Here is a 16,386-nt window from a genome sequence, read left to right as displayed (position 1 = left end):
CTTAATGGCACTGAAGTGGAATTGCCCAGAAAGCTCAAGCCCTTCAAAGCTTTCTTGGAAGAGACTTTCTGTTCTCCATAAAGAAAACTTCATCAGTTTTGTTTTCCTGTAATCATCTTGAACTTTTGCTTAATTTTGTATCCCTCTTGTCTTCTGGATTCAAAGAAATATGGGCAGCTTTCTTTCTTATATTAGGAGGTTTTGTAGGTAGTGTTAGCCAAGAGAATGATTTTTCCCATCCAAGTGTCCATCATGGTTTTAACAACTCCTGGGTCAGAAGAGCTTAAGCAATGCATTTACTGAGAGTTAAGCCATCACTCTGGGGTTTTGACTCTCTGTAGTTGTTTGCTGAATGTGACAAGATAAGGACCAGTTAGCAGAAAATGAGGTGAGTGTTAAACCACTACTTTTTAAAGGAGCTTGCTATTACTTCGGAGATCTTGGAATCTTTCCAGGAAAGGTTTGCACAACACCTCTTAGGACATGCACCTTTAGCAGTGGTTTGGCTTCCATAAAATTGCACTACAGGTTATCAAGGACACTTCCATGAAAATGTGATAGAGCTTTAACATGAAATCACTTCCCCCCTCTCCCCACCCCAGCCTATTGTTTCAAGATTCCTCTTGGAAGTGGATCTACCACTGCAGTGCACCAAGTTTGCTCTCAGAGTGATTTACAGGGAAAAGTGCTCTGGCAAAAATCAGCAGTGTCTGGAGGAAGAAAAACATCACTGTGCTGTTAGAGAGCAACACAGAGAAATGCTGTTTGGGCAGGATCCTCTGCATGTCTCCTCCCTTTCTGATGCAGTATAAATACCTTCAGTGACACTGAATCTATCTGCAATGCCTGCTGTGCAAAGTGTGTGCCTTACTGGTTCTGTGGCCAGATGAGTGTTTGTTTACATGGAAAAGAGTTGGCTGTTTCCAAACAGCAGGCTGTGACCATGCTGCTTCTGTCATAAAGGTGGCAAAACTTTCTGATCAGCTGAGGAAACATACTGTTCCTTCCATCCCTTTGATGTGGTGACCCAGCTCTTACCCAGGGCTCTGCATATGTACACAAGTGGGTGAAAGCTTGGACAGCTCTGGCAGGGGGGATGAACATGGGGTGAGCTGTGGGGTGGCTCTGAATTTCCAGCCTCTGGCTGAGCTCTGGTTTCACAGATCTGCAGAATGGCTGTGTTGGGTCAGCTGGCTCCAGCCCAGCACTAAATAGCTTGCTTGTGCTGGGCTGGATGTACTTTTCCTGCAAGCTCGTCTGTCTGTGCTCTGGCTAATTGTGCTTCTCCATCCCACCTTGCCTTTAATAATGCTTTGAGCTTCCTCTAGCTTCTGCTAGGGAAGTCAGCAGGAACTTTGCCACTGACCTCTGCATCTTTTAATGAAGGGCAGTGTGTTGGTTGTGCCTTCTGCATACTCTTACCTTTACTGAACTCTGTGTGCTCATCCAAAGGGCTGCTTTGCAGAATGTGTTTTCCCTGGAGGCAGGCTGACAGTAAGCTTTGCATTTGCTTTATCATCGTGGATGTCTACCACAGATGTATTTATAGGCAGGAGGAGGTTGGATTCATTCAGGGAAACTTCTGCTTTTCTCACATGTGAAAAATGAATTTTCAGGCTGCAGCAGGTTACCAGCATTAGGTAGTGGCATTTGGCAGCCACAGCAGATTCACTCAAGGAAGCCTGACAGTGTAAGCTTCATATGTAGTGATCTGCTGAGGAGTCTTCACAAATACACTTGGTGTCACAGTATCTGGCAGATGTTTGCTATTGCTAGGGGAAGCTGGTGTTTGATCTGTGCTGTAGATGGCCTTTGATGTCGAGGAGGGCTGTTCTCCAGACTGAGATCTATTGGGGTCACTGCAGCAGGGTGTTTTCCCTTGACTTTTTTTGGGATCTCCCTCCTCTCCTTTCATCCCTCTGCTCTTCTGAAGATCTCTTGCCATTGAGATGTTAGTTTGGTTTTTTCAATTTCTTAGAAGTTTTGGGTTGACTTCCTGAAAATGAAAGGGTTGAATCTCATTTTCTGCTTCAAAGCTGCCTTGAAGATCTCTGAATCCCTTTGTTTTCAGGGTGTTCTGTAAGCAATCAAAGGCATTGGAGCGTACAGCAGAACCCACTACAATCTGATCTGCTTTCAAGTGTAACCAGATTTGTACATGCCAGTGCCTGTTTTATGTCTCCATTTCATTCTTTTTCAAGTCTGTGACCTTTTCTTTAGGATCCTAATAAGCAGTTTTCCCTGTTGGATGCCTCAGTGGGAGTAGATAATTACTACACACAATCATGATTTGATCTAAATGGGCTCTAGGATCCCAGCTGGAATGAGTACGTCTTCCACATTTCACACTCTTTCTGGTCTGGGTGTAAACGTCTGCAATTCTGCTGTGTTTGTGTGTTCCTTATGGTGTGTTTGTTGCAGATTTTGCTTGTGAAATGTGTTAGATTTCCCAAACTGCGATGAAATTACATCTAGTTTTCTCTCTCTTGCTTTTTCTCTTTTGGTTTTTTTTCTCTTCAAAGCAGAAATAAGATCCTTGGACTAAAGTGGCAGCTTGCAGTAATGCACCTCATAAGATCTGGTTCTTTTTTCTTTTGTTTTGGAGTTTTTTTTTTTGGCTCAGACAGTGGATATCAAGATCCTGAGTAGCAAACACTTTTGCAGCAGAGCTGACATTATTGTCTGTGTGTCTTTGCAGAATATGGTGTCTGTGAAAACCTGAGGAAATTGGAGATCACAGGAGTGTCCTGTCGAGATGTCTATGCCAAACGTAAGTGCTGGAGCTGATGGAGAGCTGTGTCCTTGCTTAGAAGTGATTTTGAAAGCATGTAGTCATTGAATATTTATTAAACTTTGACAGCATAAGTTATTCAGACTGACTTGCTAATGGCAGGGGGTTCGTCTGTGAAGTTGACATGTTTGGAATCTTACTTAATACCAAGCAGATGCCAAGAATTGGAGTGTCTGTGCCCTCAGTCCATTGCTGGGGAAAGAAAAAAGCATGTAATTTAACTTGATAATAAGGAATACTGAAGGGTTTTCACCCTTCCCTGTTGGGCTATTTTCAGATCTTGCTGAGGAATTAACTGATCTGATATTTTGTCATAGCCCTAATGTAGCTAAGTCTCAATCTCAGTGAAAAGAGACATGGAAAAATGCTGTAGGGAAAGGGCTGAGTGTTCCTCTGGGATGCTCCTGGAAGTGGAGAGCCTGGCAAAGCTGGGCCTCTGCCAAAGTGTTGCTGTGTTTCAGGAATATCTGTGGGAGTGGGACTCAACTCCTTAGACCAAAGGTAGGTGCACATCTTCTGTCTTAGACTGAGAAGTGAGGGTATCATCAGATGAGGGAAACCAAGGACTAGATAGAGGCCTGGATCCATGATGAGCTCTGTTACCAAATCCTGACTTTCACTTTCAAAAGCTGAGCTGGTTGCTCAGAGCCTCACAAAGCCTTCAAGAGCTCCCATACCACCACTGCCAGACCTGTCTTGGTTCCTCACCCCAGATTTTAAGGGAGTTGTTACCTGTGGTCTTTATCCTACAGAGCAAGACATAACCTGCAGCATGTGAACTATGACTTCTGACTGTTCCAAGAAGTTCCTGCTTTACAAAACAAAAGCATAAAGGCTGATCATGAGAGGTCACTGTAGGCTTTGTAGACCCATAATCTGGCTCAGCTTCTGCATGTGCTGAACCTTAAAGCACCAATGACCTCAAACATTAATCATGATGCAAGAAAGAAGAGGTAGAAAGGTTTTAATCCCATCTGTAATAGACTTGCTCAGCATCCACAAGAAAATTACTTTATCACCTAGTGCCCCTCCTTACTTATTTGTGCTTTAAGGCTGGAACTGGGTGGGAGGGCTGAGTGATGCTGAGCCAGCACGTAGATGTCCACAGCGAAGTCTCATTAGAACTTGAGGCCTCTCTGTCTTCCTATTCAATCCAGTGTCTGTGACACTGGCATGGTAACAACCATGCAACACATGCCACATAGGATCTTAATTCTGCACTGCCAATCTTAAGCAGTAGAACTTCATGAGTCAAAGACTTTTCCTGCTTCAAGAGTTGCAAGGTTCATATGTATTACAATGATATTTAGTGCTTTTTTTGTACACAAGTGAAAATGGCCTTACTGGCTCAGAGCTGTGGTCTTTCTGTAGCCCAGTACTCGATCTTACAGCCCTGGCTGTGAGCAGTCACTCAAGACTGAGAAGAGGACAAGGTCAGGTGATACTCTCCTAATTACTCTCCCAGCTTCTGACTGTGCTCAGGGTGGGAGATTTCCAAACTCTGATGCTGTTTATAGATCTTACAAGTTTCCAGTCTTCCTTTCCACCAAAATCTCTTCTGAATCCGTAACATCCGTTGGCTTGGAGTCTCACTTGACACGAGAACCACCTCTGTGATAGACTTCCTTGCACTGCTGAGTAAGGTCTGTGCCCATATCCATTCAGCAATCCTAACCAGCAGTCATTACTCTCAAGTTAGAAAGCTTGGCAGCTCTTTCTGCCATTCAGCATGCACCATCTGAGCTCTCCTGCTCAGATTCCACAGTTTGCCCTGTTCCGGTTTCCTGCTAGTGTGGCCTTTTCTCCACAGTCCCATAAACCTCTTTAATTGCAGAAGAGTTAATCTGAGGCTACTGGCAGGTTTCACAGACACTTTTCTGTCCATTGAATGTGCTTCTGTAAGAAGTAGTGTGAGAAATGGGGCAACTGAGCTTCAGTGCCAGAAAGCATAACCAATCCAAGGGCTGCTGTCCATGTAGCTACTTGGCCTAAATGGTCTTCTTGAGACAGAGGTGCGTGTTACAGTCTTGGAGAGTGGGAGGAGGACCCTGATCCCACTTCACATTTGCTGTAAGTGTTGTCTGTGAGGGTCCTGAACGTGCCAAGCTGTGTGTGAACGGCCTCGCTGAGCAGACGTCCCTGAAACTGGGGCTGGTGGAAGCAAACAAACCGCACCACAGCTGGAAGCGAAGTCAAAAGAGCGTTTTGGCTTTCCTGCATGGCTGGTCCAGCCTGCTGGTGCTGTTAGGTGGTGGTTGTGGTGGAGCAGAGTTTGCTGGTACTTACCCTGCTGTGTCTGTTCAGGTATAAACCCACGAGTGAAGTCGGGGCGTTATATGAAAATCCTTCCCGACTACGAGCACATGGAGTACAGAGATGTTTACACCTGCCGTACGTACCCCCTGCTGCTTGATGCTTCTGCACTGAGCACACACAGGATGCTGCATGGAGTGTGAAGTGGCTTGGAGCAGATGATCTTGGGGTGGACCTTGGGACAGTATGGAGTGTGCCCCTTAGTTCCGTTGAGGGTTAGTGGAGCGTTCAGACCCTTTAGAGTGCCTGCACCAGCTGGGCACAGTGAGGTATAGTGGTGCATTGAAGTGCTTTGAGTTCTGGGTGCAGAAAGGAGGGGCTTTGCTCACAGCAGGGGAGCACTTGCTCTGCTCTTTGTGGATTGCTTCTCTTTAGAAGGAAGTATTCGGATACCCTAGTGAAGGCCTCCAAAACCAAGTTTAAATAAGCTCTGGGCTGGCAAAAGGCTTTGTCTTGATCCAGATGAGCTGCACTCAGATCCACAGTCTTTCCAGTGAAGAATTCTAATTCACTCCCTGCACAGTGAATCCTTTAACCACCATCTCAGTCTCTAGGAAACATTCTGCTGGTGTTTCAGAGATGATGATTTGCCTTCTGCAGCCAAGAAGATGCTCTGGGTAATCTGCTCATTCCCTTCTGATTTGAGGGAAACACTGAGATTAAGGCTTGCTGCTCTGCAGCAATGCAGTGGAAATACTGATTAGTTCACATCAATTAAGGAAGCCAGTACTGCTTGGTATTTGGAGGGCAGGTTGAACTCTCTCTAATGCTTCTCTTGGGCCTGCAGAGTTCTGCAGACTCAGGGTGCTTGGGAATGTAGTTTTCCACACTTGCTAATGAGCAGAGTGGATGCTGCAGACTTACCTGTGCTAAAGAAAGCCAAGCGTGGGCCACGCAGAGAAGATGGTGTCTGTCATGTCAGTTGTGACAGACAAGCAGAAGCAGCAGCAGGAATTGGTAGAAAGCTCTGGGTTTGGCAGTCCTGCCTCTAACACCAGCCTTGTTCTGGAGCTGGATGGAAAAGAGAGGCACATCCAAGCTGCCTCAAAGGACAGAGGATCCCTTTGTAGGTTGGTACCCAAGTGCTTGCTCCAAACATGCCAATGTGGTGGCATTCAGATGTCATTTTGTGTTGTTAATGCTTCTAGCTGCAGCCCCAAATGTGTGATGTCTGGTGCCCCTTTCTCCAGGGGTATGCTCTATTGTTTGAGAAGCAGCTAGCAGGGTTTAAGAAGTGATTACCTGTTTTCCCTTCCTTGTGTATTAAGACACTGTTGCCAGGATTTACTACGTGAGTGCTCCCTTATTCATATTCCTGCAGCATTGGCCAGGTCAGCTCAGATCACTTTCTCCTGGGTTTTAAGCTAAGCCTGGCTGACACTGAGCTCTTTCCACTAGCAGGTCAGTTATCACCAGCTGGAGGGCAGTAACTGCTTGCATTGTTCCACTTCTTTTTCCTGCATCTCCAAAATGCCAGAGATATGTAGTGGATCAGGTCTTTCCCACTCAGAATGAGTTATCTCTGCCTGAAAGCCTGCAGCTTTCACTGCAAACTCACATTCCTTTTTTTTTTGTTTCTCTGCCTGTGCTCTCTCCAAGCTGGACACAGGTAATGAAATGGCATTTAATTAAACCAGTAGCATCTGCAAGCACCTGCTCTCTTCCTGTTTTAATAACCCATCCTGGGGTTGTAGCTGGTCTGTTCCGTGATGTCTTGTGTGCCACTGCTGTGGTGCCTGAATTGCATTTGCTCAGTGTCACTTCCCTGCTCTGTGTCTAACAAAGAGCACAGGCATTAGACCTTTCCCGAGCAGCCTTCTGCTGGTGAGAGCTTGGGTTTTCATTGCTTTTCCTAGCCAGTTTCCAGCTGGATTCAAGCTGCCTTCCCATCCGAAGAGCATGCAGGGCTGGTCGTGACAATATGGATAATACCCAGGCTGGGTGATGCATCTAATGGATGTATTTTTGCTCTGTTTGACAGGATATGGGCTCAGAAATTTGGGTGGGCAAGAGACTTCTTCAGCATTGAGAAAAACAGGCAGTGTGCTTAGCAGAGGACAACCTTGGAGAAAGACCCAAATGTTGTTTTCTTTCGAGGAGCAGAGAAGGAAACAACTGTCAGACTCATCCTGTCTCCTGTCAGGGAGGGACAGAGCTGGAATTTGTCAGGTTTTTCCTGCAATAACTGCTGGTTTGCTGGAGCCTAGAGACACCTCAGGCTTGAAAATGCAGCTGTACTTGTGCTTTGAGACTTGTTTGGGCCTTTGGCCAAGTACCAGCATTTTCCACAGTAACTTCCTTTCCTGGAAGAAGAGTTGGAGCAGTCAGAGTTCACAGCACTCCAGGCAAGTCAGGGAGACATCTCCTCTGTTAAGGTGTCCCTGCCATGGGTGTTGATGTGTAGGGAGGGTGAGGCTAGGTGAAACACTGCACCCATTGCAGCCTGCTTCCCATCAGCTCATCTGGAGACTTCTGGGGTGCCAGACAGCTGGGATTTAAAACACAAAAAGGAAAAGCTGCTCACACTAGAAATGCAAGCTAAGCACAAACACTGTTGTCCAGTGAGCAGGAGTCTTCTGGAGGTGAATGAAACTTTTTGGCTTCCTGCCTTCTTTGCAGCCCCAGGTTTCCAGGTGGTTTGGGCAGATGGTGAAGCAGGTTCTGTCTGTGACTCATCCACATTTCCTGAACCACCAAGGCTTCTGGCAAGCTGAGCTGCAGCTGGAGCTGGCTGTTTACTCACAGTGAGCGCACAAACTGCCCTCAACAGGCACGTGTCTCAGAGTGGAAGGGTTTGCCTGGCTGAGTAGACACTTTCCCTGCTGTTGAAAAGTCCATCAATTGTAGCTACAGCTCTGAGAGTGCTTCAGACAAGAGCTGGCAGGGAAAGTGAGACATCCTCATCGCTCTTGGACAGCTTAGCATCGAGTTTTCTTTCCTAAAAATACAAAATTAAAGCTGGGTTTTATCAGCTCCATGCCAGAGAGGGTAGCAGGCAGATTGTGGTGGGTGGAGAGGCTTATGCACATACCATTTACTAATGTGTAATTACTGCACTGAGACAAGAAGACTGGGAATGTGGTTTGCTTGCTTCACTCAGTGCTGTTTGTGCTGCACTGGTGAAACCAACCCATCAATCTTACTGTTTACTGCTTAGGAAAAAGGCTCCTCCAGGCCAGTTGGCAGCAGCTGTGGACAACTCTCCCTGCTGTCCTAAACCTCTGTTGAAGTTCTCTGTTTTTTGTGTAGTAAAACCACTCTTCTAGTCCTCGTTGCCTTAAGTAGCTAATGAAACAAAGCTGTTGTAACAACTACACTGAAACACAATTCTTCCTATAAATAGATGCAAAGCAAAAGCCATTATTCAAGCTAGTCCTATAGGTTGAACTAGGTTCTTGTGGCCTTCTGAGCTGGCCATGAACATCACTCTAAGGCAAGTGTAACATCTTGTTGCCATCTTCACAGAGATAATCTCTACCCTGCCTAAAATTTAGCCAGACTGTGTGTAATGTTACTGCTCACGTCAGGAAATTACATGGACAGAGTTAATGATTTACTGGGTAAGGACTGGAGGCAAGAAGCATCTCTGAGCTGTCCTCGAGAGAGGAAGTTTGTTAAGATGTTTCTGTAATAGGTATTTTCTCCTGCTCATCCTTCAGTTTTGGTAGGATTGAAAGTGCTCCTAGCTCTGAGGTGTGACATGGAGAAGCCTCACCTACAGCGGGCTTTGAGGTGGGGTTTGGAGCAGCTTTGGGGCACTGCTGGAACGTGGCTGCTTACTTAAGACTTTTTAAGGCTGTTGCTGCCCTGGTAACCCCACCAGATCTCCTGAGCTGGCATGGTCTGTGCGCTTTGCCCGTGCTCTCTTGGTGGCTGTTTTTAAAGATGCTTAACTCTGGAGACAAATTTGTTAGTCCAGGGCAGGGAAATTCTTCCAAGTACTTGAATTTCCCTGTTCCTTGCTGCCTTTCTGCCCCTCCATATTTTCTGTTGCTTTGCAGCCTGCAGCATCAAGTACAATTTTGGTAACTGGAGATGGCAGTTACTTTGTTTGGTTTTATCTCTGGGTGTATCATGTGTTTGCATTAACAGGACCACGTTGCTAAAGTTCTGTGGGAATTTCTGGTGAGGTATCTGTCTGTGTAAAGTCCTGGAAACTAACTCTTGCTCCTGGCCTGGGCCAGGGCCTGGGCTGCAGGGTGCCACACTGATCTGTATGAGCTCCTGGGAGACCTCAATTCAGAACTGCCTGGTTGTGGTTGGGTGCAACCAGTTTTTTCTTCCTTAGTAATGGCAGCTGTGGGTGGTGGTGGTCAATGGTGTGTGCAGTCTGGTAGTAGACTTATTTTTCTTTTCCCCCAAATCCCAATTCTTTAGCTTGATGTGCTCATTTCAGTCTCTCACTGTTCCCTAGTGCTGCACAGATACAGACACATCCTGGGCTTGTGGCAGCCGGACATTGGGCCCTACGGAGGACTGCTGAATGTGGTGGTGAGTCAGTGCATCCTTCTGGGAGCTGGGGTGACAAGGGATGAGTCTTTTATATGCCACTTTTTAGACCAGGTTGCCATCTCCACACTGTTGACAGTACATTATTTGGACCCAGAGCTTGCTTCTTGAATCTTTTCATCGTCCCCACCTTTCTCCAGAGTCCTTTAGTTTTTCAGCTGGATTTCCAAACAGCCACAGAAGCACACAGAAAACTTAGAAGTACATCAGGGCAAGATTTGACTTAAGAGTTTAGTCCTGGCATTGCATGGCTTGCACCAACCCATCACTTGCAGCATCATCTTTGCCTGCCCCTCAGCATCATGCAGGGGTTGTGCACTTGTGTTTCTGCACCTCTCCTTGTTGTGTAGTTTGCCGTGGTTTTCACTAACACATCAGGTGAAGTGGTACTAGTGCATGACTGGCAGAAGACTTGTGGAACCTTGGCAGCTCTTGCACTGCTGTGGAGAGCAGTTAATAAACAACATTTGATTCTGCACTGGTGAGAGCTGAGCCAGAAGTTTGCCCACAGCCCTTGTTCTTTGCACCATGGTTCAGTAACTGACAGGTTGAAGCGTAGCAGATCACGAGGCCTTTGGGTTTTGCAGGGCTCTGTTCCATGCGCTGCTGTAAGAGTGCATCCAAGTGCACTGATACTTAGATGATATTGTGACCTTATAAAGACAAGTGTGGCTGTGTGCTGCTGCTCTGCTTTTGTCTCAGATCTCTCAGTTTGGAAAGTCTCCTTTCTGTGGAGGGCAAGGGGAAGGATTCTGTTAGGCGTGCAGAAAGAGGGTTGGCACTTGCACCTCTCAGCAGAGGGGATTTCTGCTTCCTGTGCTGTCTGTGAGTAATAGAGCCAAATAATTCCTTGTCCAAAAGGCGTGGATAATCATGAGAAGCACAATTCGTCTGTTCAAGTATCTGCCAGCATGAGCTCTCAAACCAATTAAGAGTCTGACTTGCTGTGTGGTCTCCTCAGTGCAGTTTCTCCCTCTGGATCCTGTGCATCAAGCATCCGTCACAAAGTCGTTTGCGGTAATAAAAGCCTGATCATTTTCCAGTGGTGCAGGAAGCCTTGCAAAGAAACCCTCTCCCTCTCCACTCAACAGAGTGCATATGGTCTGGTTTAATTGCTGGAAAGGGGGCTGGAAATGCAGCAAGCTGTTCCACAGCTCCTGCTGTGCTGCAGGAGAGGCCCCAGAGTTGTTTGCTGCAGCCTCAGCAGCAAGCTCACCACGCTGACCTCGTGTGCTTTGTCTCCCATCCCTCTGCAGGTGGATGGGCTGTTCATCATCGGGTGGATGTACTTGCCACCTCATGACCCTCACGTTGATGATCCCATGAGATTCAAACCTCTCTTCAGGATTCATCTCATGGAGAGGAAATCTGCAACCGTCGAGTGTATGTATGGTCATAAGGGACCTCACAACGGCCATATCCAGGTGCGCTCCTCTAGCACTTCGAGCATCCTCTCTCCTAGGCCTGGTGTGTGTGTGCTTTGGAAATGGATTCCTCAAAAACTGTGAGAATTTTAGTTAAAGGATGTGGCTTTCACCACCTTGTTGTATGCGTGGATGCCAGCTTTACACTCATTATGTGTCTGACAAGTTGTGTGGGCTGTTCCTCGCTCTGAATTTGTTCACTGGCAGTGGTACAGCAAGCCTGTTACACTCTCTTCTGTTGGGCTGGAGCACAGTGGGAGGGTGGCAGCACCAGTATGTGCACAGACTGGGGGAAAGGATATGGGAAATAGCCTTGTGCAGCTGGTGAATGTGTCCAAGCAGACACACAGACCTCTTCTGTTTACACCCCTCTAAGACGAGACCCTGAGGTGGTGATGTAGCATCCAGTGTCCTGAATGGATCCATTCTGTGGACTGTAGCAGCCACTGGATGCTTTGAAAAGCTTCCTGAGAGGTCATTTCCTTTTCTTGGAAGAAGAAAGCTCAAACAAAGAGGCATCTTAAAACCAGTAGCTTTCATCAGAATGCATTGTTGGGTTTATTGCTTTTATTTCTGTGGTCCGTAGCTGCTTCACTTGATTTGGTTTAATGATTCTTCTGTTGTAGCAAATTCAGTAACATTTGTTGTGCAAAGCAGCCCTAGTTACATCATCCTAGACATCTCTGGACAGGTCTGTAACCTGTTAAATTCTCCTCCATGGTAACTACAGATTGTAAAGAAGGATGAGTTCTCCACAAAGTGCAACCAGACGGATCACCACCGGATGTCGGGGGGAAGGCAAGAGGTGAGAGTGCTGTGCCAAGAGTCTGCATTAAAGCTGTTTCTTTGTCTCCTCTCTGCTGTCTTGGCTACTGTTGGGATCTGGGAGGTGGTGATCTGCTTTCTCATTTCTCTGCATCTGCCCAGATAGAAAATTTCAGGCTGGCATCTTCTGGCTGATTTACTGCAATCTTTAAGAGAGTAGAATTGATCTTTGTCTTGAATCTGAACCTTAAGTGGTCCCATTTGAAGAACTGCAGGATCTTGGGGAACCTTTTTTGTGCTTGTCAGGGTGTGGTTTAAGGATCAGGTTAGTGTTACACTGACAGAACACTGGATTGGAGACCCCATGCCTTACCTCAGTGTTAAAATCCATCCTGTTGAGCAGAAAGCTGGTTTTGGATGCTCTCTGTGGCCAGGTGCTCTTCGAGCCCCAGCACCTTTTACCTTTCTATTCTGTGCCCTATTCCTGTTTGATAGCAGGACCTGTCCAGAAATATAAACACATGTTGTACACATGCAACACTCACCAGACACTGATGTTGCTGCCTGTCTAATTAAGATATTCCAAACACATCATAATATTGAGTACCAGCTGCACCTGAATACCTGCTTGTCAGTGGAACACCTTTCTACTGCTTGTCATCTTAGTCAAGGGATAAAAAGCTTTATTTGTTTATCCTGTGTCAGCTATACCCAGCAAGGCAGATTCTTGACTCAGACCACATGTGTTAAGGTGCAGGTATAAATGTCAGGATGCAAACCTTCAGCTAATACCTGCTGCAGGTGGTAGGGTTTGCTGCTGACACGTCTGCTACTTCTAACAAACCCTTTAAAATGTCTGTCTGCTAAAGGGGAACTGCTGGGTGAAAGGTTCAGTTAAGTGTTTCTGGTTCTGTAGCAGATGAGAAATGCTTTAATACTTTGAAAGCACTGTGTTAAGTGTGTGTGGCATTATGGTAATTGGAGGATCTGGCTGTAGAAGATAAAGCCAGCAGGTTTGGAATATCACTCAGCATGCTGCTATCTTAGTGTAAGCTGTTATCACACTAACTCTTGGTAGGGTATTAACTTGTCAGAGCTGGTGTAGAGGTACTCAAGAGATGTTTTCAAAGCACCCTTTGGATTCAGATGCATCACTATTAAATTGGCAGGGTTTAACCTCCCACGTCTTCAGTTCTTTTCCAAAGTTGCCCCTTTCATGTTTAACCTGCCAGGATAGGGCACAGAAGTCAGGTCTTGGGCACAGAGATGAGTCAGTGCAAGGTAAGTTGGGACATAAAGCAGTGTTAGATCATCTGCTTTGCAGTAACAAACGATGCTTATGCTTTTGTTCTGAGGAGTCCTTGGTTCTACCTGTAATTTCTCTGAAGGGGAGAATGTTTGTGGTGTGATGTCTGGCAGGTACAGGGCAACTACTGCTGTCACTGCTCCTTAAGCATATTTCCAAGCAAGCTGCACATGCTTGTTCCCAAATCCAGCCATGATCCTCTGTCTTTGGCAGAGCATGTGGCTTCTCTGTGACTGTGCCAGTTCATTGTGCTTATGAGGTGAAGTCATGCTGAGGTGCATCACTGCTGCAGATGCCTTTATCTTTGCTCTTCTCCTTGTGCTGCAGGAATTCCGGACGTGGCTAAGGGAAGAGTGGGGTCGGACTCTGGAAGACATCTTCCATGAACATATGCAGGAGCTCATCTTGATGAAGTTCATCTACACCAGCCAATACGAGTAAGGACACCAGCTCTTCCTAGGTATTGGGGCTGCAACTTCCAGAGCACTCTGGAGCTATGGGGAGACAGGCTGAGAGAGTTGAGGGTTGTTCAGCCTGCAGGAGAGAAGGCTCCAGGGACATCTTGTGGCCTTTCAGGACTTAAAGGGTCTGATCATAAAAATTGGGACAGAGTTTTTAGCAGGGTCTGTTGTAACAGGACAAGAGGTGATGCTGTTGAACTAAGAGAGGAGATTTAGACTGGATAGAAGGAGAAAAAAAAAACATATGCTGGGAGTGGTGAGACACAGTCTCAGGTTGCCCAGAGAGGTGGGAGATGCCCCATCCCTAGAACCATTCCACATCAGGTTGTTGGAGTCTCTGAGCAACCTGCTCTAGTTGCAGATGTCCCTGCTGACTGCAAAGGGATTGAATTAGAGCTTTAAAGGTCCCTTCCAACCCCAGGTATTCTGTGATTATGATTCTGTGATTTGATCTAAAGATGGAATCCTTGCAAAAAGCTTTATTAGCTGAAGGAATCTTCTGTCTCTGCAGGCTCTGGTCAGAAGTAGGCTGGGAAGCACAGTACATCACAGTTGTATGGAGAAATGACTTGCACTGACAGCAGTCATAGTAAGCTTCCAAGTTTTCACAAAAAAGTGATTTTATGTCATTTAACCATCTTTAATCTGAATACAGAGCAAGCACCCTTGATCCCAAGGAGCTATCTGCTTGTTACCCATAATAGTGAGCAACGTGCTTTGTAGTGGACTTGACAAAAATCAGACAGTCCCTGAGAGCCTGAGGGTTTTTTTTTTAACCATCACTCCAAACTTTTGCAGTAGCAGATGTTTAAATATGCTTCATTCTTAGCTTCTCCAGAAATCCCAAGGAGTGAGGAGGTTCACTGTGACCTAACTGCAGGAGCCTGCTGGTCTGCTAATGAGAGCTGGTAGAGAAGCAGGGTGCTCACAGAGGTCTGTTAAGTTTGTTGGTGTTGCTGGAAGCACAGCTCTCTCTTGGTGACATCCTGAAGCTGCCTGGAGGAGCAGACTGTGCACACCTTCCTCCTGATGAGGGATTCTCCCCTAACCTCTCTAACCTTTTGTTTCTTGCACAGCAACTGCTTGACGTACCGACGCATCTACCTCCCTCCCAGCAGCCCCAACGACCTTATCAAGCCAGGTCTCTTCAAAGGGACTTATGGGAGCCACGGGCTGGAGATTGTTATGTTGAGCTTTCATGGAAAGAAGGCAAAAGGGACTAAAATCACTGTGAGTGCATTTTCCTTTCTTTCAAGTGCTTGTTAAAACATTCTCAATGGCAGGGAGCCGTAGGAGACTTCTATCTCTGAGAGGCAGTCAGTTGTTACTGTCCCAAACTGTTCCTCATGTGGATTGGTGGCATTAGGTGAATGTTAACAGAGTAGCTAGAACCTGCTCTGCAAAGTTTCTTGTGATGCCACCTGGCTCCTCCTTTTTATTTCCTTTCCAGCTGCTTTCTGTGAGCAGCTGGTGGCAGGTCACTGGATATCACTTGCATTTTTTCTGAGGAGCAGGTACCAAATGTTGGTAGCTCTTCACTAAAGCCAGGCTGGTGAAATCCTTTCTCTCTGCATGGAAGGATTCTGATGAAGCAGAGTTGCAGCTGTGACTTTCTTTCACCCTTGCAAGTACAGCCTGGCTTGTAGCTTTTGGTTTAAATCTCTCTCTCTGAGAGGGTTTAAGCAGAGGTGATGTGAACAGCTCAGGGAGTAACAAGCAAGGTCCAAGCAAGTTTTTTTTGTTGTTCTTGCCATCTTGGTGATTGTAGAACAGGGTGAAGCATGTAGAAGGCAGGCAGTGGACATGGAGAGGATACAGGTCTGAATTCTGTAGCACCCTGCTGCTGCAGCCATGCTGTTGTTTCCTGTCTCTAGGGAGATCCCAACATCCCAGCTGGGCAGCAGACTGTGGAGATCGACCTGGCTCATCCCCTGCAGCTGCCAGACATCGAGAACCTTCGCGATTTCAGCGAGCTCTCCCGCATCGTCCTGGAGGTGCAGGAGCAAGTCCGGCGGGAGGAGCAGGAGCAAGAACACCAGCAGGAGGAAGAGGACCACTCCCAGCAAGATGCCTCCCAGCCTGCTCCAAAGTGCCTGGGAGCAGAAGGTGCTGAGGGGGAAGAGACTGCAGCTGAGGCAGAGGGGACAACACAGGACAAGGCACCAGCTTCCCAGCCCTTCGTGCTGCCCATGGGAGTCATATCAAGGAATGAAGACTACCCCCGGACCTGCCGAATCTGGTAACAGGGACTGGTGGTTTTAGAGCCTGGATGTGCCAGGCACTTTTTGAAATGGAAAGGGGGGAAGCCTTTGAAAGCTGTTTGGGGTTTGCTTGTCCTTTGCCTGTGTGTGGGTCTCCCAGCCCCTTTACGCACATCTGCTGCTGCCCTGTCTCAGAATAGAATTATTTGGATCGGAAGAGACCTTTAAGATCATTGAGTCCAAGCATTAACTACTAAACCATGTCCCTCAGTACCACATCTACACAGCATTTCAATTTCCCCAGAGATGGGAACCTCACCAGTGCCCTGAGCAGCCTGGTCCAGGCCTTGACAACTCTTTCAGAAAAGAAATTGTTCCTCATGTCCAACCTAAGCTTCTGCTGGGGCAACTTGAGGCTGGTTCCTCTTGTTCTGTCACTTGTTCCTTGGCAGAAGAAATCAACCTCCTTTCAGGCAGTTGTGAGGCTGGTTCCTCTTGTTCTGTCACTTGTTCCTTGGCAGAAGAAATCAACCTCCTTTCAGGTAGTTGTAGAGGGTGAGAAGATCTTCCCTGAGCCGCTTCTTCTCCAGGATGAGCAACCCCAGTTCCCTCCCAC

At 46.8% G+C, this 16,386-nt stretch overlaps 1 protein-coding gene across 2 annotated transcripts in view; it reads left to right on the top strand.

The window, feature by feature from the left end:
• The window catches only part of FBXO31 (F-box protein 31), a 28,714-nt gene that overhangs the window by 5,453 nt on the left and 6,875 nt on the right, over positions 1-16,386 (top strand). Inside the window, exons 2-9 of one of the 2 annotated variants that reach the window (XM_064160074.1) lie at positions 2,699-2,770; positions 5,096-5,182; positions 9,519-9,595; positions 10,870-11,037; positions 11,768-11,842; positions 13,436-13,545; positions 14,646-14,799; positions 15,444-15,808. In XM_064160074.1, the coding sequence (XP_064016144.1) occupies positions 2,699-2,770; positions 5,096-5,182; positions 9,519-9,595; positions 10,870-11,037; positions 11,768-11,842; positions 13,436-13,545; positions 14,646-14,799; positions 15,444-15,808 (1,108 nt within the window). The remainder of the gene's footprint in view (positions 1-2,698; positions 2,771-5,095; positions 5,183-9,518; positions 9,596-10,869; positions 11,038-11,767; positions 11,843-13,435; positions 13,546-14,645; positions 14,800-15,443; positions 15,809-16,386) is intronic. The other variant, XM_064160075.1, reaches the window with a different exon arrangement.

This window comes from Pogoniulus pusillus, chromosome 20 (genome assembly GCF_015220805.1).
Source record: "Pogoniulus pusillus isolate bPogPus1 chromosome 20, bPogPus1.pri, whole genome shotgun sequence".
NCBI classification, from domain to species: domain Eukaryota; kingdom Metazoa; phylum Chordata; class Aves; order Piciformes; family Lybiidae; genus Pogoniulus; species Pogoniulus pusillus.
This window is presented reverse-complemented; position numbering and strand designations above follow the sequence as displayed.